We start from the raw sequence: 21,991 nt of genomic DNA on the forward strand, positions 1-21,991 counted from the left end.
GACATTCAGCCTGGAGAAAATGACAATCGTTGCAGACTTCCCATGGTCATGTGATCAAAATTCAGATGCTTGGCAACTGGCATGTAGGTTGCACTGTCCCGGGATCATGCAATACCCTTTTGTGACCTTCCAATGGAGAAGCCAGATTGGCTTAGAGACCATGTTACTAACAACTGCAGTGATTCACTTAACAAATGTGGCAAGGCAGGTCGTAAAATGGAACAAAACCAGAGGTGGTATTCAGTCGGTTCTGACCAGTTCTGGAGAACCGGTAGCAGAAATTTTGAGTAGTTCGGAGAACTGGCAAATACCACCTCTGGCTAGCCCTGCCCCCGTCTATTCTCTGCCTCCTGAATCCCAGCTGATTGGCTGGGTCTTGTTTTGTTGGCCTGCATTGGAGAATGGAGCTGGAAAGCAGGTTAGTGGGATGGGGAGGGAAGGGGATTTTGCAGTAATCTTCCCTCAGGAGTGGGGAGGGAAGGGAGATTTTACAGTATCCTTCCCCTGCCACGCCCACCAAGCCATGCCACGCCCACAGAACCCATAGTAAAAAAAATTTGAATCCTACCACTAGACGAAACTCAGCAGCTGTCTTGCTTTGCAACATAAAATTTGGGCTCAATTGCAATCGTAAGTTGAGGACTACCTGTAGAATCTGAGGCAGGTTTCTCCTGCAGACCTGGGACTTGTATATATTACGCTGTGAATTTTCGGAAATACTGATCCTTTTTAGGCAGGGGTATTAAACTCAGTTTCATTGAGGGTCGCATCAGGGATGTGGTTGACCTTGCGGGGGCTGGGGGAGGGCAACTGGGGGGGGGCGTGGCCAGCTTGCTGCCACTCACTGAGCGTGGCCAGCTGGGTGGGTGTGGCCAACTGGGTGGGTATGGCCAGCTTGACGCCATTCCCCAAACTGCTGGCCTGATGTTTCTTCTTCACACTGGATAGAGCAGGCCGGAGCGATGCGGGCTGACCCCTTATATCTTCTAGGACAGCCCCGCGAACCAGATCTGATCACCACATGGGCCTTGTGTTTGACACCCGTATTTTAAGGGATCTTTACTTATTGCAAGAAATAAAGCACATTCCCCTTTATTTAATCGTTCAGTGGAGGAGGCGATAAAGCCCCCCACAAACAGGTCCCAATTTATTTTCGTTGTTTCAGGAAGAAAGCTGGAAAATTTCCAGCAGGTTCCCTGGGTTTATATCAGCAGCTGGGTGGTTGATGGAGCTGGATTCCCGGCCTAGTTCCAGAAGGGGGCCAACATAGACTCCTTTCAGGAAGCTCTGGCCAGAAGTTAGGAAAGATTTATTTGCTCATCATCTCAAAGGGCTCCAGGGCTTAAAAAAAACCAAAATCAATAGTTTTTCTCTCTCAGGTCTTTTAAATGAGGCCCTTTCCGAAAAAGAAACAGATAAAAAAATTACTCGCTTCTTGTTGATTAGATTTAGTATGACATCATCTTGTGCATCTCAACAGGAAGATCATAATTCAGATTTCAGGGCGTCTAAATTTAGAGAAAAAGAAAAAGAAAAGACTCGGGAGTATCTGTGGGAAAGCTCAAAAAAAGTCAAGATAGCATCCAGCACCTGGATTGAAAACCCACCCAAAGCAGAGGTGGGTCTTCAGGTTCTGACCAGTTCTGGAGAACCGGAAGCGGAAATTTTGAGTAGTTTGGAGAACCGGCAAATACCACCTCTGACTGGCCCCGCCCCCATCTATGTTCCATCACCCATTGAGTCCCAGCTGATTGGCTGGGTCTTGTTTTGTTGCCCTGCATAGGAGAACGGAGCTGGAAAGCAGGTTAGTGGGGTGGGGAGGGAATGGGGATTTTGAAGTAACCTCCCTCAGGAGTGGGGTGGGAATGGGGATTTTACACTATCCTTTCCCTGCCACGCCCAGAAAGCCATGCCCACAGAATCGTTAGTAAAAAAAATTTGAATCCCACCACTGACCCAAGCCCTTTTTCACACATGCATATAAAAAAGGAGTGTGGGACTTTAATTTCAGGTCAGAGGCCTCCATCTTGACATTTTTGACAGACAGATGTCACCGGCAGATACCTGTCTCGTTGGCAGCAGTTTTAAGATGTGTGCACATACCAGAAAATGTAAAATTGAAAACAGGGCATGGAAATGGAAATTGTACAGTGTCAAAAGTCAGAGCCAGGTCCAGAATGTGGATCAATGAGTTCAACTATAATACTGACTCTTTTTTTCCCCTTCTAAATGTAAAATAAACTATTTATAACTTACGTGTTGGAAAAACTGTAATCTTCCTGACATTGGAGACCTCCATGCTTTTTTTATTTTCACCCTACTAATTGTATTTTATTCCTTATTTCTTTTTATATGCTTTTCATCTTTTATGGTTGATATTATATACATATATCATCATCATCATTTTAGCCATTGCCTATCCACTGCAGGATGGAAGTCCTCTTTGCATGTTTCTAATCGATATGGTCCTCGACCTAAAGACCACAATTGAGCTTAACATTTCTGTTCCTAAGTGAAACATTCATTAAGTGGGTTTTGCCCCATTTTAAGACCTTCCTTGCCACGGTTGTTAAGTGAATCTTCCCCGTTCACTTGTCAGAAGGTCACAAAAAGGGATTGCATGACCCCAAGGCCCTGAAACCATCATAAATATATGAATCTGTTGCCAAGCGTCTGAATTTTGATCACGTGGCCATGGGGATGCTGCATTAAGTGTGAAAAATAGTCATAAGTCACTTTTTTCAGGCCCGTTGTAACTTTGAATGGTCACTAAATGAACTGTTGTAAGACAAAGACTACTTGTATATTTTTTTAAAAAAAAGACTTCAGTTGAGAAGAGGAATTCTGAGCATCCCCCCAAAATAAATACAACCTTAACTGAAACATTGGAATGCGATGCATTTTTAAAAATAAGTTCTTAGCCCTCGTGGTGTTGAAGAAAATATAACCCTGGCATTGTAGATCCAAATGCTTGGAAACAACAGAGTACCAACAGCCGCATCTCTATTTCTGTTAGCAGGAATAGCTTTCCAAAAGTTGACAGTTGATTCGTAGTTTTGAAATACCAGGCTGCCAAAATAGCCCACTTTCCTTTATTCCAATCTTCTGTTCTGAAATGCCCCTGTGGCTATCCTTTCTCGTTTGATTTCAAAAGCCGGCATGTTTTTGCCAAGATTGTGTGGCTCAACAAGAGTTTGTAGGTTATAATTAGCATCAAAATGTTCCCCCCTCTTTTGCCCGTGATGTGCAGGATTTGTCCCCACACACATTTGATATGTGTGTATGTGTGTTTACTTTCCCATCCAATGTCTCCTTTCTGCCATCCACTTCAAACCTTCCTTCCTTCCTTCCTTCCTTCCTTCCTTCCTCCCTCCCTCCCTCCCTCCCTTCCTTCCTTCCTTCCTTCCTTCCTTTATCCTTTCTCTCTCCCCCTTCCACACTTGTTTTATGATATGTCCCAAGGAAGGAAGAGAAATTGGGGGTGAACAAATACTGTGTCAGAGTATATTCATGAACTGGAATAGAGCTTAGTAACAAGTTCAGCCAATGAGATCTGAATTAAGGGCTGAAACTTAAACAGAGAATCTGGGCATAGTTTATCTCTCTTCTGTGCTCAGCTCTAAAGTAAAAGAGAAACTAGCTTACTTGTTGCAAACTAGAGTTCTGCTCTGAACCTACTTGCTCCATGTTGGAGAAATCTACAACTGGAATTGTAAAATTTACTTTATGTGTTTATAAAGAAGTTAATGAAGCCTCAACCCTCTGTGTTTACTTTTCTGGCGCTGAATTTACGCTGCAATACTCTGAACATAACGTTGCAACCCAACCGTTCATTGTGGTTCATGAGCTGCAGTTTTGGTCCTGCTTGAAATAAAATGAAATGGGAACGACACAATGCAGTGTGCATTTAAGCAAGGACATCTTCAAGGGCCATGCAAAAAGTCAGGATGTTGGTTCCAATGTGTGTGAAAATGGGGGGAGATTTAATGGCACAATTGTGGCTGCCATATTGACTTTTTTTTGATGCCCACCCCATGGTTGCCTTCCTTCTCTTTACACTTTCAATCTTTGCCTGATCTAGTAGTTAGAAGAAGAACTGCAGCCTCAAACTAGCGTCTATTCTCAATCTATTCATAGCTGAGCTCTGCCAATTCAATAAGAAATTATTTTGGTTTTTTTGCCTGAGGCATAGCAATGGGATGGGAAGAAATAAAGACCTGAGGGACATCAACACCAAAATCGGTGGTGAGAGTTGTACAGCTTACTGCAAACTTTAAAATTTAAGAGGCTCCTGTTAAGATGCTCAGTTTATGAAAAGATTCAACAAGAGGAATTGTGATGATAAGTTCCTTTGGCCCTGGAATAGTGAAGCATTTCCAGGACAAATAATTGTACCGAATCTCTTGAGCAGCCTTCTTGCAGAGTGTTTTATACAGACCTTCCACCGGGTTTGCAACCAAACCAAAGAATTTGCCCCCTTGGCACAAGTATCACAATAGTTGGCTGAAAAAGTGTGAAAGCATCTTGCAAACTCCGTGCTCGATGTCACTCAGGCTCACTAGTTGCTTGGAATCAAGGTCCATAGTATTGATTTGCAGCAAATTCATAAGAGAACGTGAGAAAAGATGATCATTGCAGGTAACATATGCAGCTATCTTAATTATCACCCATAGAGCACACATCCATTTATCTTGCCTGTTTGTTAGAAGATGCTAAAAAAGACGAAGGTGCTTTTCTGGTTCAGGCACTCTGGGCTCATGTCTTTCAGAAGCACATCCTTCATTCTCTTTGATCAAGTGCTCCAGTGGTGCTTAAAATGCCAGCATAGGATCCTGGTTGGTTAGAAAGCAGCAAGTTATTATGTTAACAGAAGCAACATCTTACCTGTGCTCAGAAAGTCAGACAAAAAATAGTTTTCTTCTCATGATGTGATCGTTGTTATTCAGTCACTAAGTTGTGTCTGACTCTGTGATCCCATGGACCATAGCATGCCAGGCCCCTGTGTATTCCATTGTCTCTCAGAGTTTGCCTAAATTCATGACCATTGCATCAGTGACACTACCTAGCCATCTCCTCCTTTGCTGTCCCCTTCTCTCTCTTTTGCCTTCCATCTTTCTCAACTTCAGGTGAGTCTTCTCCAGTGAGTCCTCCCTTCTCATTGGGTGGTCAATGTATTTGAACTTCAGCATCGGTACCTGGCCTTCCAAAGAACAGTCATGTTGCGGCCTGCCACTGGCCAGCCGAGCTGGCAGCAGACTCTGACAGTGAGAAGGTTGGGGAGGAACATGGGCCAGTCCTGGAGTCTGGGGAAGGCTCATGAGTGCTCTGCATCGGGAGGCCAAGATAGGGCCAAGGCCATCCAACAGTTATCAGCTGCCTTCAGAGTTGGAGATCAGTGGGGCAGAAGAACAGCTGGAGCCTGTTCCGCTCTGTGCACATGCACAGAGCTGCCAGAAGAAGCAAACAGTTAAGGAACCAGAGCCGACTCGGGAGTAAAGGCACAGATGGATGGTGAATGGGCCCTCCCATAGGGAATAAAGAGGAGTGAAAGGGGAGTGGTGTTTGCAGGAGATAATTAGTTCATTTAATTAGTGTGAAGATTTGTTTGTGACTCCCTTCTTGCCAAATATTTTCTTGTACAGCGTTGCGCTTGGAACCTATTGGCCTGGCAGCTCTCCAAGCCTGATAAGGTTTGTGCTTGCAATTCACCCTGGAAAAGACTGTTTGCCAGGACTTTGCTGGATGTGAAATATAGGAATTCACGTTAGCCAAATAAAAAGGGGTTTTGTTGGGATAAGGAGTCTGCTTCGTGATTTTGTGAAGCCTAGGTCAGAACAAGCCATGGTTGATTTGAGTCAAGATGGATCCGTTTGTAGCCATGTACTAATTTGAAGGCCCTCAGCAGTTCTTCAGTAGGTTGCATCTCCACATCTTGAAACATACACTGATTTTAAACCAATTTGTAGCGAGCAAAGTTCAGCCTTTTGATTTATTTTACTTCAAAGAGGAAAAAGGAAATGCAATTATGTACCTGTTTCGTAACAGAAAGGTTTTGAAGAGAAAAAGCAAAGGGCAATCTTCGGTATTTTTAGCAATCTGTCTTCCAGTGCGTGATGTCATTTCAGATGGTCAAATGTTGCCCTTTGTCTTGGCAATTTTTTTAAAAAGAAAGTTTTAGTGATATTGGAGAATTTCTCAATATATCCAACTTAAACGTATGGATGTCCCTGTTGGCTGTATTTGTAGACTCCTGATAATTGAATTTGAGTACATAGAAAATCAGCTTTATCAAAACACATATCCATCTAATTCAACCTACCTACAGATTCATTACAGTCTCCTTTTGTCCGTCTCCCATATTGAATATAGCAATTCATAGAAGTTCTCCAAACGCAGCAGTTTGTGCAAATTCTATTTTGTGTGTGTGTGTGTTGATATTCTTTCTACCTGATCCCCAAAATGTAATATATCTGGACACAAACGCAATTAGCTTTGCATCTCTTGAAATGATAGAATCAGGAAGTGGCAGAGTCTTCTGTCGGCATGCAGGTGTAGACACTAAAATCGTACCACACATGGCAAAGTTCAGTTTTGTAGCCTTGCAGATATGGGACTTTCAAAGTAAGACAGTGTCTTTGCTCTGATCTTTGTACACTGTAATATTTTCTGTTGTTATGTTACAGTAAGTTTATGTTTTGAATTTCTCCTTTACTGGAAAGGACTCCATGGTGGCATGTTGTTCTGTACTGCAGTGGCGTTTCCTGGAAGATGGGGGTGGAGCTTCTCTTTCCTCCCTATGGCAGATTGTGGCTCCTTTATTTTCTCAGGTGAAAGCAAGGTGCTCTCCCCTTGATTCTCTGAGGGTTGCCTGTGAGTCCAACGCTAAGTCTAAAGGCAGAGTCCATAGATTAAATCTATGGACAGAGTTCATTTTCTCCTGACAGATTATGAGGTTATGGGATGTCTTGCTTGATCTTGCTCAGGAGTGTCAAAATTCGAGGGCCACGGGCCAGATCCATCCTGCGGGGTGTTTAGATCTGGCCGGCAGGGCTGCCCTGGAAACAGTGAAGGACCGGCCAGCGGTGCCTCTGCCAGTAAAAAGGGAACTTGTGAGGGCCGCGAGCAGCCCTCCCAGGCTCCGTTTTTGCCTGTGACAGCCTCCTGCAGCCTTCTGCCAGCAAAAACGGAGCGCGGACCTCCCGAAGCTCCTTTTTGCCGGCAGAGGGCTAGCAAAGCAAACTACTAGCGGAAGTGGCATTTGATCACACGAGTGACGTCGAGGTGGCCACGCCCACCCTGGCCATGCCCTTCAGCTCCCCCCAAGATCAAACACAATCCTGATGCAGCCCTCAATGAAATCGAGTTTGACACCCCTGATGTTCTTGCTCTTTGTCTAATCAGGTGGAGGGTAGCATTTGCAGAAATACGGAGGAGAGAGAGAGGGAGGGATAGATAGATAGATAGATAGATAGATAGATAGATAGATAGATAGATAGATAGATAGATAGATAGATAGATAGATAGATAATCCTTTGGGCACCATTGACCGATTCTGTCGAGAAAGGTTTTTCCACGGACTGGAGGGGGCTTCGCTTGTTTGCAAAGGCCCAGTTGCTGGCATGCTGCAGACCAGGGGTGGGGCAGCCCTGATCTACAGTATCTGTGTTGCAGTCAGTATCAGAAGACCAAGATATCTCCTACCCATGAATTCTAGCTTCTCTAACTGAATGCACATACCTGCACACTTGCGCTTTTGAAATGCTAATTGTCAGGATTCCTGTGATTGCCCTAATTAAATCACCAGATTCAAAAGAATCCAGAAGATTTATTAGGAGCAGCACGTCCGGCATTAACCTGTATGAAGTCAACTCTGACACATGTAATTTACGGTCACCTGTGACTCTGTTTCCCCCCTCCCCCCTGGACGTGTCATCAATCATATTCTCCAACAAAGCACATTCAGGTCTGGGTGTCATCAATCACGTTCTTCAATGAAGGATTTTCATGGGCAGAAGGTCTGGTGCCTAGGCTACGATCTTTTTAAAATAAGCATGGAATGCACTTCTGGTTTTAGTTGCCGATCTGCTCCTTCAGGTTCCCTTCCCTTCTCTCTCCTCCCCGCCCCCCACCCCCCCCTCACTTAATGGCAACTCAGAAACAAGCATAGGAATATTTTACGAGTTGACACTGATTTCATTACCCACTCGTCTCCACACTGATGCATCTTGCTGGCCTCCACCAAGGGATTGTTAAAGTGTCTTGTTGTTGACACCCTTCTGCTGTTTTCTCCACAGGTTTGCAACCCATCTACTGGAGCAGAGACGATGTGGGTCAATGGCTAAAGTGGGCGGAGAAGGAGTTCTCCCTGAGAACCATTGACAGCAATACCTTTGAGATGAATGGGAAAGCTCTCTTGCTACTAACCAAAGAGGACTTCCGATACAGATCTCCACATTCTGGTAAGTAATTTTAAGAACTAATTAAAGAAGGAGATCTCTTACTGCATTAGTGAGCAGCAAATACAAATCTGTCCGAGATTAGATGTGGGGGAAAATCAACATCTGCAGTATTTTTAATCAAACTTTATTGCATTCTTATTTTTGTTACACATTTTTACTTGCTGCAGAAATGGGTTATGTTACCCAATTTAGTTTAGATGTGTGTGGGGGGGGGACCCTAACAGCAAACAAATTCCATTTAATATTAATCCCATCTTGATCATTATTTTAAAAATACAAGACAATGGGCATTTGATTCATTCTCATCATACAAACTTTATTTCCATTTTCCAGAGTATTTATTAGCTATCTCATTCATTTTTGTCATCTGCAAACCTCCCCCAACTCATCCAAGTCAGTAATAAAAAAAAAATGTTGTGGGAGAGAGGGTACAAAATGAATATTGTAGCATGCCACAGATTTGAAAAGGAATATCTGGAGATTAGTTTTTGCGTACAATTTTGCAGCTAATCGTGCATCCATTTTATTATCCAGTTAACTAGATAGCAAATTAGAATGTCACCGAATATTTTGTGAATGTTTAGGATACATTATGATTAGAGCATTCTTACAACCTTTTCATACAAATTAGCCAATTTTTAAAAAATGAGATAAAGCTAGTCTGGAGGATTAATTCTTGACTAATTCTTTGGACTTCTGGTAATTGCTATATTGTTGCAAGGATAATTGCTGGTATGGTGTGAAAAGTGCATGTATTGAAAATATTCATACCTTAATGCAAGATATTCAGAGCAGCAAATAATGTTATTGAAAAGAGCATATAGCAAACATGAAAAATGTTTTAAAGAGTAATAATAGACAAGTTGTAGCATTAAAAAGACCTGCAACCACACAAAATGCTTTGGCTTGTTATCTGAACCTCTGAAAGTCAGTCTATGAGGCTAGCAGAGAAGGCTATTTTCTGAAGCAGAGAGTCTTCAAACTTGACCGCTTTAAGATTTGTGGACTTCAACTCCCAGAATTCTTCCTCTGGTCACGTTAGCTCAGGAATTCTGGGAGTTGAAGTCCACAAAGCTGTCAAGTTTGAAGACCCTTGTTCTAAAGGCCGGGATACTGAGCAAATACAGAGTAGATGGACATGATCATGTAAGAGAAGCGATCCGGCTCCTAGTTTGCTACATTTCCAAAATTAAGTCAGAATCTACCTTCATGTGACTTCAGTTTCTTATTCTGAAATGAGAAAAGAAAGTTCTGGACCTTTTCCTGTGTGGTAGCCTTTTAGCGGCCCATGGGGGCTTTTTTTTAAAAAAAAAATCAGTCGATTTTCCTCAAGGCCCCATTCCCTCCATCTTTCCTTAAAAAACTGATTTGATAGATCTCACCGTCCATCAGATGTGAGGTAATCCTTAACTTACAACTTTTCATTTAGTGTTCGTTCAAAGTTACAACAGCACTGGAAAAAGGGACTTATGACCGTTTTTCAGACTTAAGACCATTGCAGTATCTCCATGCTCATGTGATCACAATTTGGATACTTGGCAACTGACTCATATTTATGACAGATGCAGTGTCCTGAAATCACCTTTTGCCCACCTTCTGATGAGCAAAGTAAACAGGGAAGACAGATTCACTTAACACAGTATTACTAACTTAGCAACTGCAGAGCAATTCAGCTAACAACTGTGGCCAAAAAAAAAAAAAAAAGATTACAAAATGGGACAAAAACTCACTTAACTGTCTCATTTAGCAACAGAATTTTTGGGCTCCATTGTTCTGCAACTCAAGCCCGAAGGAAAAAGTTTTGTGCTTTGAAAGGAAGGAGCTATAGACTTTTATGTTTTATTATCCTGGGAGCTGGGCAGTATCAGAATAAATGCAGATAAATATGTGAATTAAATATAACCTTCCTTTCTATCTTTAGGGAACTCAAAGTCTTTAAAAATTCATTTTCCTGAGTTGGCGTTCCTTCTTTTTTTTTTCCCAAAAGCTTTTATTTATTTATTTTTTACACATCTCTTCACGTGAACAACTTCAGATTCCAGATTACAATATTTATACATAGTCATAGTTACACTTTCAACATTTTAAATTAATATCACTTCAAATTATTATCCATTCGACTAATCTTTAGATAAATTCCCCTTTCATATTTCAATCCATTAATTCAATATCAAAATCATTTCATCCTCACATACATTTTCAATTCTTTATCCCCTATTATTTCTATTTTCAGCTTACCACCTATTTTATGTTACCTTATGTATTGTTAACATCTATAACTTTCTCAAGACCAACATATAATTAGACAGACAATGAAAGGAAAAATGAGTAAAAGTAAAGTAAGATTAATACATTTAGGATCCACATGGTATATACCCCGCCATCTACAATATATCTACTCCAGAGATATTCGTATAATCATTTCATATTTTTTTCTTTGTTTCCAAAATTTACCTATGTAATTTTAATGAATCATTATCTTCTTCTTCTTCCAGGTGATGTATTATATGAGCTGCTTCAGCACATCTTGAAGCAAAGAAATTCTCATATGTTGTTTTCTCCCTTCTTCCACCCTGGGAATTCTGTTCATGCTCCTCCAGATGTTATGCTGCATCAGAACCACGATGAAGGTAACGGCAAGGATCCCTTTGTTTATGAGGAGCAAAATTACCTAAACAGTTCAGCAATGCTGTCGAAAGAAAGAGGACAATGGGGTTGGAGGGAAGCATACTGATCAAGGAGAATGTTTATGTTTGCAACTCAGGGTTGAAATGAAGGGTCCTTGGTGCTCTCTGGGCTTGGCTGTTTTCTTGCAGGTGTTTCATTACACAGCTAGGTAACATCATCAGTGTGAAGCATGGGAATGCGTTTGGCTTCCGATTTAGATCACTCCTATAACCCTGATTTTGAATCCTAAGTATGTCTGTAAAGTTAGAACCATATTTTTTTTCAAACCTGGCAACTTTAAGATGTGCAGACTTCAAGTCCCAGAATTTCCCAGGCAGTATGCTGGCTGGGGAATTCTGGGAATTGAAGTCTGCACATCTTAAAATTGCCAGGTTTGAAAAACATAGTGATTAATGATTTCCAGCTGCTTGTGGACATAGGAAGGGGATAGGTGAAGGGGCTGTTGATTCCTTAAGTTTTTGGTTAACGTTTAGGGGGAAAAATAATAAAAATCTATGAGAGTTCAGTCAGGGTTTGTGTCCAGGACAATTGGCATGCATAACTCAAATATAAAAGGGTAGAGTTTTAATTGTGTGGTTTGCAGACACAATCGGTTGTTTTTTTTTATGTTCCCATTCACTGCATCCAGGATACCAAAATCAGTCCCCTTTCGTCTTACATCACCCTCCCTCCAGGGTAATATTGGATCAACAAACACAGGTACCCATGAAGTTTTTAGAGAATCATAGTTTGGTAATGTTGGGAAATTCCCAGCCAAGCAGAAAAGAGGGGTCAAATGGGGAACTAGACTTGAGTCCTTTTGTAGCTGCAAAAGACCCCATAGGACTGATCCCTGCCTAAATTCCTTGAATCTTTACCTGTTCCCAGGGGAAGCAAAACAGCCTGGGGAGATTTTTATACTATAGGTAGAACATAATAAATTTACTGACTCTGCTTCTTCATGAGTTGATCTGGATGCATGTGCCTGACAGAATGGACATTTCTGCTCAATTGGCAAGGAGTTAGGTAGCTAAGAAGGCTCTCGTCCTTTTTCAGACAACATTGCTGATGGGGAGTTTAATCCCAAATAACCCGGGGGTTTAATCCTTGCAGTGGACAGGTAGCTAGAAAGGAGTGGGGACTTCAGGAGCACAACTGTAGCTTCTATCTTGACTTGGTTGGCTCCTATGATGGATGTCTGTTGGCCAAATGCCTTTGAAAGATGAGCATACTCCGATGAAGTTTGTGGCCCAGAAATACTGCTTTGTTGTAAACCAGAGCTGTTTTTCACCCTTCCAATCATCTGAAGACATCATGCCCTGTACTTCACTAGCTGCCGCCTTCTCCAACGCCTTCTCCAACGCTCCAAAATCTCTTTGATCTTTTTTTTTTTTCCATTTACGGCTCCTACAATTAAAGCTGTACGTTTGCGTTTTTTAAGGGCCTCCTCTGGAAGAAATGAAAAGCTGAGGAAAAGCGTTTCATTGGTATTACGGGTTTTACTTGCAGCCGCAGATTCTTCTAGTCAGTGAGAAGAATTGTAGAAGGAAAGTTGGGTCAGTCTATGGTAGCCCAAATTTGGGGGGTGGCTGGTAGCACACCCCCACCCCCCACCCACCCCCCAAAATAACCCTCACACATTGCTAAAAGGCAAAGGCTGGTGTGTCAGTTGCACCTTCTTTCATCCTGCATCGTTTTAGCACTGTGCAGCTGCCCCTCACAAAAGCTTGTGCCTTTTAATACGGGTTGGAGAAAATGTGATCAAGCCTGTTCTAATAGTGGACTGAGAGAGAAACCCTTACTACCAAAGGTTCACAGGTAGATAATCCCATCCCTCCCTAATACTTTTGACTTGCATCTCTGGTGTTCGGTGGAGGAACTGGAACAGCTAAATATAGCTGTGTTTCCCCTTTGGGGAAATTTTTTTCCTTTGGACTTGCTTTTATTTGAGGTTCTGTCTGTACCCCACGTTCGCTCCATCCAGCTCACAATGGACACAGGCAGGCAAGAGAAGAGCTCAGGCACATCCAAAGGTTTGGCTTTAAGTCTTAAGGTCAGCTGCGCCAATCACTCTGAAATGCGATATCCGCTTGCCAACAACTTTTAAGTTGAACATCCCTCCTAAACTACAGGGTGGCTTAGAGTCTGTAGCTGGAAGGCGAATGTCCTCCACAAACAGAGTCCTGGAAATTGAAATTTAAGAAGGCAACTCCCCCAGCCACGGAAGAGGCTGATAGTTGCACATCTGTGTGATTTCCTGATCTGGACTCCTCTGTTTCCAGTCAGTTATTTTCGAAAGCGCCAGAAGGGAAGGCAAGAAACAATCTGGAAGGAACGAAGGAGAAATTTCCTGACAGTAAGAACAATTAACCAGTGGAAGAGCTTTGCCTTCAGAAGTTGTGGATGCTCCATCACTGGAGGTTTTTAAGAAGAGACTGGACAGCCATCTGTCTTGAAATGGTATAAGGTCTCCTGCCTTGTGCAGCAGGGGCTGGACTAGAAGACCTCCAAGGTCTCTTCCAGCTTTATTCTGGTTGAACCCACAGTTCAATCCTTGTGTCTTCTGGGACACAGAGCTGGGTTATCCTGCTCTTTTGGTTATCCTGGCTGTGGTGAATGGGCATGTAAAAAAAAGAGAGAGAGAGAGAGATGGAGTCAGCTGTTTTATATTTGAGTTATGCCTAGCAGTGCCTTGTCTGGACTCTCAAGGATTTTTATTCTTTTGTTCCCCTAAAAGTTAACTCCAAAATCAAGAACTGAGTCCTTCTATAGTCTTCATAAAACACACACACACACACACACACACACACACACACACACACACACAAGCTTCTAGGAGTTATGAAGGTTCTAACAAGGTGTTTTTCAAATTTGGTCAGCGTTTAAAGATGTGTGGACTTCAACTCCCAGAATTCCCCAGCCAGCATACTGGTTGGGGAATTCTGGGAGTTGAAGTCCAGAGGGCTAAAAATTTGCCAGGGTTGGGATCTGATTCCGTGCGACGTCAGAACCCAGAAGCCTGTTGTTCAGTAGCCTTGATTTGCTCTGTTCCCCCCACAAACAGCCTCAACCCGGTGCCACACACGGGCCTAAAATGTCTCCCTTGTCATTGGCTCTCTCCTTTCCAAACATTCTTTGGGTCGCCGCAGACAGGGGCATGGCTTGGCACCCGAGTTTTCACTTCCTTGTGCCCGGTTTGGGTAAGGTTGACCTAAATAGCGAAACAAAGAGAGACCTTTCTTGTTTATGACTTTGGCTGTGTGAATCATAAAATCCACACCAGGACCGTTTCCTCTCCAGCTTCAGCCAGGAAATGGGTGGGTGCTGCCTTTGGACACGAGGAGCGTCTGAGGGGGCTGGAGTCAGGCAAAGGTCAGTGCGAGGCACTGGAAGAATCCGAGCCGGATGTGACCCCTGGGGGTCTTCAGCAAAGGCCCTCTTGGGATTGCAGCAGGGGAGGGGTCTGAAATGTGACTTGGGGGCTTTGTAAAATCTTCCAAACACTCCCAGAACAACCAGTGGGGAAAATGGGAAAGCAAAAATGCTCCCTGTTGAAGAGGCAGGCTTAGGGAGTCACACAAACGGTCTGGAACTAATTACGGTCCCACTAAATTCAAAGATTTACATGGGTGTATAAAGCCCTGTCTTGGCTTTGCAAAAGAGTGCAATCTTTCCCAGTCACACACCCCTGGCAACAGCAACAGATAGTGAGTTTTCCCCATTTTTCCACATCTCACAATGTGGGGCAAATAATATATGAGCTGTTTTATAGATATATATATTTTCAATTGATTCTTACTGAATAAATCATTACCAGATAAAAGCAATGGAAAAAGGAAATAAACTCAAAGGAAAGTGGTAAGAAGAAGTGAAAGGCAAAAAGAGAAAAGAAAGGCAAAATATGAAGAAATTACTTCCAACCTTCTTTGCAGCAATAAATGCATTTCAATTTTATCATCTCTCTCTCTAAGATTACATTATGACTTCTTTCCTTTCCATAATCTACCCTTGTAATCAGTAAACCTATAAATCACGTATATATTTTTCAACTATCAGCAAAAAAAAAAGGCCACAAAGGATTTCCAGTCACTAACAAATGTAGTTGTTGTGTTTTCTCTAATTAAACAAGTCAGTTCTGCAAATTCTATCATCTTCATCAATCACCCCTCCATTGTGGGTATTTCAGAGTCTTTCCATTTTTGTGCAATATTAATTTCATTCCCATTATTTCATTGGGAATGGTAGGGGCCACAAAAAGCATTTAGGAAAGGGTTTGCTGAAAGCGGTGGATGAAAATGAGATCAGTTCTCATGCTAATATGGTTTACACCTTCTTCAACCTGTTTCCCTACTTGTATTTGGATAATAGTTCTCAAGACTTCCCATGAGTCTTGTTGATTTACAGTCAGGACTTTCCAGATTGAAAAGAGTGTATCTGTAGCTCAGGGTAGAATTGTGAACTTGGTACTAACTTGGTTCCTGCAGTTGTTTCCTTACCCAACTTGGTAACAGCATCAGCCTGAGTGAGTCTGGGGCTTTGCTGCCTGTTTATACTTGGTAGTTTGCCTGCCTACCATATTTAGTGAAGGTGTATTGACTTCCTTCGTGGTTCCTTGATTAGCGTGTTACTTTTTGCCTGATTTTTTTTGTCTGGTATTAATGTTCTAGTCTCTCTCCCCCCCCGCCCCAAAGTTTTTTTTAATTGTCTCTTTTGACTGGTATGTAAATATAGTTTATCTCTAGGGGTTTGTTGATAGCTGATTTGTCTGAAAGAGCAGCTTCTGGGAATTGCCTAACATTTTTGGACTTGGCTTGATGTAAGATGCTAATAGTTTCCCAGGTGAAAGTTTGGCTTAGCCTGTCCATATGTTGTAAGATGGAGTGCTCACCCTATCTTCTGAGAGCTAGTTGGTGGATGAACAAACCCTATACCCTAATTATTTTTATGCAACAAGTATATTTTTGCCTAATTTTGACAGTGTTTCCTGATAATTTGTGTGTGTGTGTGTGTTGTATATTATATAGGCTTCATTCAGACTTTCATATGCAGGCTGGCAGCAGGCAATCATTCTGTCTCAGACTTTTCCCAACATTTTCCCACACCAGAGACCAAACGCGGGGTAGCTATTATTGAAGTAAAATTTTCTTTTTTTTAAATTTAATTATTTCATTTCAGTCCTACAGGCTGCACTGCTGGCTGTAAGGGTTGGATATAGTTTTATTGGGCCATTTGATGGCACCTGATTTTATTTTTTAATTTCTTATCTTTTTTCCCCCCCTTTGTTTCACAGACAACTTTATCTCAAGAGCTGCAAGACAGTCATCAGACTCGATGCATCACAATCCACCTACCATTGAACTCTTACACCGCTCCAGATCACCCCTCAGCACCAATCACAGGCCTTCCCCAGAGTCTGAGCAGCGGTCCTTGAAATCCCCCCTGGAGAACACTATTCGTCGCCTCTCGCCAGCTGACCGGCTCTTGGGCACGCGACAACACCAGGAGAACAACCACCAGGAGTCTTACCCTCTCTCGGTGTCTCCGGCTGAGAGCAACCATTGCCCAACCCCGTCGGAAGTAGCTCAGAAGCCTTCCAGTCCTCGCCAGGACAATACTAGGGTCATCCAGTTGATGCCCAGTCCGATAATGCACCCCTTAATACTGAATCCTCGGCACTCCGTTGACTTCAAAGCTTCGAGGTTGTCTGAAGATGGGCTGCACAGGGAGGTGAAGCCCATCAACTTGTCCCACCGTGAAGAGCTAGCATTCATGAACCACATCATGGTATCCGTCTCTCCCCCTGAAGAGCACGCAATGCCAATTGGGAGAATCGCAGGTCGGTACAATATAGTTTATTTTATTTTATTTATTTACGGAATTTATATTGCCGCCTATTCAGACATGGCGACTCAGGGCGGCTTTGTTGTTGTTAGTTGTAAAGTCATGTCTGACCCATCATGACCTCATGGACAACGTTCCTGCAGACCTTCCTGTTCTCTACCATCTTCTGGAGTCCATTTAAGCTCACGGCGACTGCTTCAGGGACTCCATCCAGCCACCTCATTCTCCGCCGTCCCCTTCTTCTTCTATTGCCCTCAATCGTTGCCAGCATTAGGCTCTTCTCCAGGGAGTCCTTCCTTCTCATGAGGTGGCCAAAGTCTTTGAGTTTCATCTTCAGGATCTGGCCTTCTAAAGAGCAGTCAGGGTTGATCTCTTCTAGGACTGACCGGTTGAATCGCCTTGCAGTTCAAAGGACTTGCAGGAATCTCCTGCAGCACCATGGTTCAAAGGTCTCCATTCTTTGGTGCTCAGCTTTCCTTATGGTCCAACTTTCAGCCATACATTGCAACTGGGAAAACCATAGCCTTGACTCTACGCACTTTTGTTGGCAGGGGGATTTCTCTGCTTTTTAGGATGCTGTCTAGATTTGCCATAGATTTCCTCCCCAGGAAAGGCAGCTTTGGGAATATAAAGCCTCCTATAAAAACTATAAAACTAATAAGAGTCATATAATAAATTAATATACTAAAATCCCTGCACACCCTGGCAACAGCACCTCACACGAGCAATTTGATGGGCTCCATCTCGCTCTGGGTTCCCCAGGCCCACTGGCAGAACCAGGCCTTCAGAGCCTTCTGGAAGAGTATCAGGAGAGGGGGCCATTCTGATCTCTGGAGGAATGATGTTCCAGAGAGAGGGAGCCACCATGGAGAAGGCCCTTCTTCTGGGTCCCACCAAGTGTAAGCGTTCCCAATCATGGCTGCCTCTTTAGAACAGGAGTGGGGCACTCTGGCCCTTTCATGACTTGTGGACTTTAACTCCCAGAATTCCTGAGCCAGCCAGGAATTCTGGGAGTTGAAGTCCACAAGTCATAAAAGGGGCATAATTCCCCACTTCTGCTTTAGAACAAACCCCACAGCTTTCACTAACAGGGATGCATTTGCGCACTTCTGTGCCGTAGCTAGATACTCCCATGTCCCAGATTTCTCCTGAAAGTGCAGGATGGAGCCACAAGCTGAGGTGAACCAGGATGATGCCAGGGAATTGGGAAGGCATGGGCGCATTACACGCTCCTCAACTAACAGACGCAATTAGGACTCAATTTTCCATTGCTAAGCAAAGCGAATCTCACCCAATTTTGCTAGCCATTTTTTGCGTGGTTGTTTAGCACGGAGGTCCCCAGTACTGTGGACCAGTACTGGGTCTTGAGCCATTCAGAACTGGGCCGCGGAAGTGGTGGCCGAGCATGTGCATGCGTCTCCACTTGCATGAGCAGTGCACAAGCACACGTGTGCAGGCTCCATTTGCACGCGTGGATTGTGGCAAGTGTGCATGCCTGCCGCTCACTCAAATGGAGCTGCCTGTGCGCTTGCCCCGCCACTCCTGGGGACCCATCCATTCTCTGCCCCTGTTCCCCACCGCTCCGGTCCACAAAGCTGGAAAGGTTGAAGAACTCTGGCTTAGCATATCAGTTTTTAAGTGACTCACATCAGTGGTGGGATTCAATTTTTTTTTACTACCAGTTTCGGTGCGCGTGGCTTGGTGGACATGGTGTGGCTTGGTGGGCGTGGCAGGGGAAGGATACTGCAAAAACCCCATTCCCACCCCACTAACCTGCTTTCCAGCTCTGTTCTCCTGTGCAGGGCAACATAAGAAGACCCAGCCCATCAGCTGGGACTCAGTGGGAGGCGGAGAAGAGATGGGGGCGGGGCCAGTCAGAGCCGGCATTTGCCGGTTCTCCGAACTACTCAAAATTTCCGCTACCGGTTCTCCAGAACTGGTCAGAACCGGCTGAATAACCACTTCTGACTCACATGTTATTAAGCGAATCTGGCTTTGACTCACTCCTCCCTACAACTTGTGGTCTTCCGAAGAACTTTTCCAATTCTGATCTCCTCTCAGAATAAAATATATATTTATACTTCTTTTAAGAAGGGAAAACAGTTTATTTATTTTGGCCAGCTGCGGTTTTAGGAAACTTACGTTAATAAAACTGGGGACAATTTTTCGGAAAGAATAAATAGCCTTCGCCTTCTCGTTAAATCTTTCCCACTCATAACGTTTCTCCAAAAAAAACGCCACATTTATTTTGTGACTGATAAAACTGCTGTGGTTTAGGAGGAATAAATCTCCCATTGTGGTTAGGGAAAGGAGAAGGAGAAATAGACCAGCCTACAAAAATTAAGGGTTGTCATTCTCAGTCAGCTTGAATACAAAAGTTTTAAGATGGATTTCAATGTCTCCCACCCAATTTCATGTAGATTCTGTTTCATGTAGATTCTAAATTGCACTCTTCTGCTAAAGCGGAGAAGGCCTTTAGTTTATCTGTAGCATATCAATTAGCCCTTTTGGGGACTCCTTTTTCTAAAACAAGCACAGTTTCCAAAATTCTGCATGCAAATAAGAAGTAACACAGTCCACATGCATCTGTAATAGATGCGACGTGCCTGGAATGGAAGCGGGGAAAAAAACCAAGCCAGCAATCTCAGACATTCATACAGTTTCATGACTGTCTTTATTACAAGCGTCTGGAATGTAAACAGTTTGGGGAGCAGAGTCCAGAAGATGAAAAGAGCTCTCTTTGCCCAATAAAAAGGCAGGTTGGGTAGGATAATATGTTGGGGCAGTGTTGGCTGGGGGAATTCTGGGAGTTGAAATCCACATGTTTTAAAGTGGCCAAGGTTGAAAAGCAGTCTGTTAGGGAGTGGTGGATTTAACCCAGGATGGTTTGAAGTAGCTTTGCCTGTTTTCTTGTGAACTCCCTGCCACAAGGAAGAACCAAGAACAGGGATCAACCTGTCGGTCCCAAGACTTGGCCAGGGTCTCCCTTGCATCAACTACAACTCAGCAGGCTGTCTGACCTACAGTTGTGCTCAACTGGGACCCAAAACGATCAGAACTGGAGTTCAGGTGGATCGTTCCTTAGCTTTGTGAAAAAGTTGAGTACCAGACGTTGCAAGAAATATCTCAGCTTTCTCCAGAGCTGGATAAAAAAGACAAGATGGCTCAGGGCTTCTATCACAGAATAGAATAGAATAGAATAGAATAGAATAGAATAGAATAGAATAGAATAGAATAGAATAGAATAGAATAGAATAGAATAACAGTTGGAAGGGACCTTGGAGGTCTTCTAGCCCAACCCTCTGCCTAGGCAAGAAACCCTATACCATTTCAAACAAATCGTTGTCCAGTCTCTTCTTAAAAATTTCCAGTGTTGGAGCATTCACAATTTCTGGAGGCAAGTTGTTCCACTGATTAATTGTTCTAACTCTCAGGAAATTTCTCCTTAGTTCTAGGTTGCTTCTTTCCTTGATTAGTTACCACCCATTGCTTCTTGTCCTGCCCTCAGGCGCTTTGGAAAATAGCTTGACTCCTTTTTCTTTGGGGCAGCCCCTGAGATATTGGAACACATGTCACTTCTAGTCCTCCTTTTTATCAAACTAGACATACCTGCTGCATGTTGCAGTGGTTAGAATGAAAGTATTGCAGGGTACTTCTGACTGCCGGCTGCCTGTAATTTGGCAGTTCGAATCTCACCAGGCTCAAAGTTGACTCAGCCTTCCATCCTTCTGAGGTCAGTAAAATGAGGACCAAATAGTTGGAGGCAATAGGCTGACTCTGTAAACCGCTTAGAGAGGGCTGTAAAGAACTGTGAAGCGGTATATAAGTCTAAGTGCTATTGCTACCCAATTCCAGCAACCATTCCTTATCTAAAACATATAAAGCCATGTGCTTGCAACCTGCATCTTGACTTATGTGACTTGCCCCCACTGACAACCCAACATCTAAGCCTTCCAGATCAATTTGCTAATGATTTCTTGTTACCGCTCCTAGGACGTCTCTCTAATCCAGATATCTTCAAACTTGACAGCTTTAAGACTTGGGGATTTCAACTCCCAGAATTCCTCCTCCAGTCATGTTAGCTCAGGAATTCTGGGAGTTGAAGTCCACAAGTCTTAAACTTGCCAAGTTTGAAGACCCTTGCTCTAATCAAAAGAAATATTAGGGAAATTTTGAAGCAAAGCAGTTGGCAGGGTGCAAAAATCCAAACCCCCATGAGAAGGTTTTTATACTAGGCCCCACTGTAAAAATCTGTGTTCCTCTCAGTTGATTTATTAGGTGAATTCGACACAGCAAATTAGCCTGGGAGCCATTTGGAGACCACTCAGTCAACTGTAAAGAAAAAACCCACTAAACCCTGAGATATAAATCAGTCCCATGACAGATTCCACACAGGGGTTGGCTTCCTGATGAGAAGATGATTCTTAGCGTCAAAAGAAGGTGGGAGTCTTTTGAAAAAGAGACCAGGTTGTGGCTTCTGGAGATGTGCTTGTTCCTCCAGTTTCACATTAAATGTCACATTATTAAATGTCGCAGTATGTGAATGTAAGGAGTGAAAAGCAGTTGAGGACACTGCCTTGCATGGCCTCCTGGCTTCAGCAGAAATGGAGAATGAATGGAGAATTTTCTGCCTGTAGAATAGATACAGGCTGGAAATACCAAGAGCATAAGGCTTTCTCCATAGCTGAATGTTCCCCTTTATGCCTTTGTAGACACCATTCTCAGATTTGTGACGATGGAGATCAGGTGTGGCTCACAGAAGGTCAAAAAAGTCAAGCAAAGAGGGGGCCCACACCTGCAGAGTCAAAACCATACTACACCAGTGGTGGGATTCAAATTGTTTACCATTGGTTCGGTAGGCGTGAGTTGGTGGGCATGCTTTGTCTTAACGCTGGCGTGCAGCTTTCCCCACACCAACTGAGACCTGCAGCAACAATCAGCTGAGAGGACAATATTTCGCCTTTCTCGTCTTCCTCTCAGCTGATCATTCATCCGAACCGGTAGCATACCACCACTGTACTACA

At 43.3% G+C, this 21,991-nt stretch overlaps 1 protein-coding gene across 2 annotated transcripts in view; it reads left to right on the forward strand.

Annotated features, from left to right (window-relative positions):
- ETV6 (ETS variant transcription factor 6) overlaps positions 1 to 21,991 on the forward strand; it is a 125,734-nt gene that overhangs the window by 85,523 nt on the left and 18,220 nt on the right. For both annotated transcript variants that reach the window (XM_087934226.1, XM_026702296.2), the window contains 3 exons: positions 8,295 to 8,459; positions 10,955 to 11,089; positions 16,417 to 16,962. In XM_087934226.1, the coding sequence (XP_087790352.1) occupies positions 8,295 to 8,459; positions 10,955 to 11,089; positions 16,417 to 16,962 (846 nt within the window). The remainder of the gene's footprint in view (positions 1 to 8,294; positions 8,460 to 10,954; positions 11,090 to 16,416; positions 16,963 to 21,991) is intronic.

The sequence above is a fragment of the Pseudonaja textilis genome, chromosome 5, assembly GCF_049901715.1.
Source record: "Pseudonaja textilis isolate UNSWEBS1 chromosome 5, rPseTex1.2, whole genome shotgun sequence".
Taxonomy (NCBI): Eukaryota; Metazoa; Chordata; class Lepidosauria; order Squamata; family Elapidae; genus Pseudonaja; species Pseudonaja textilis.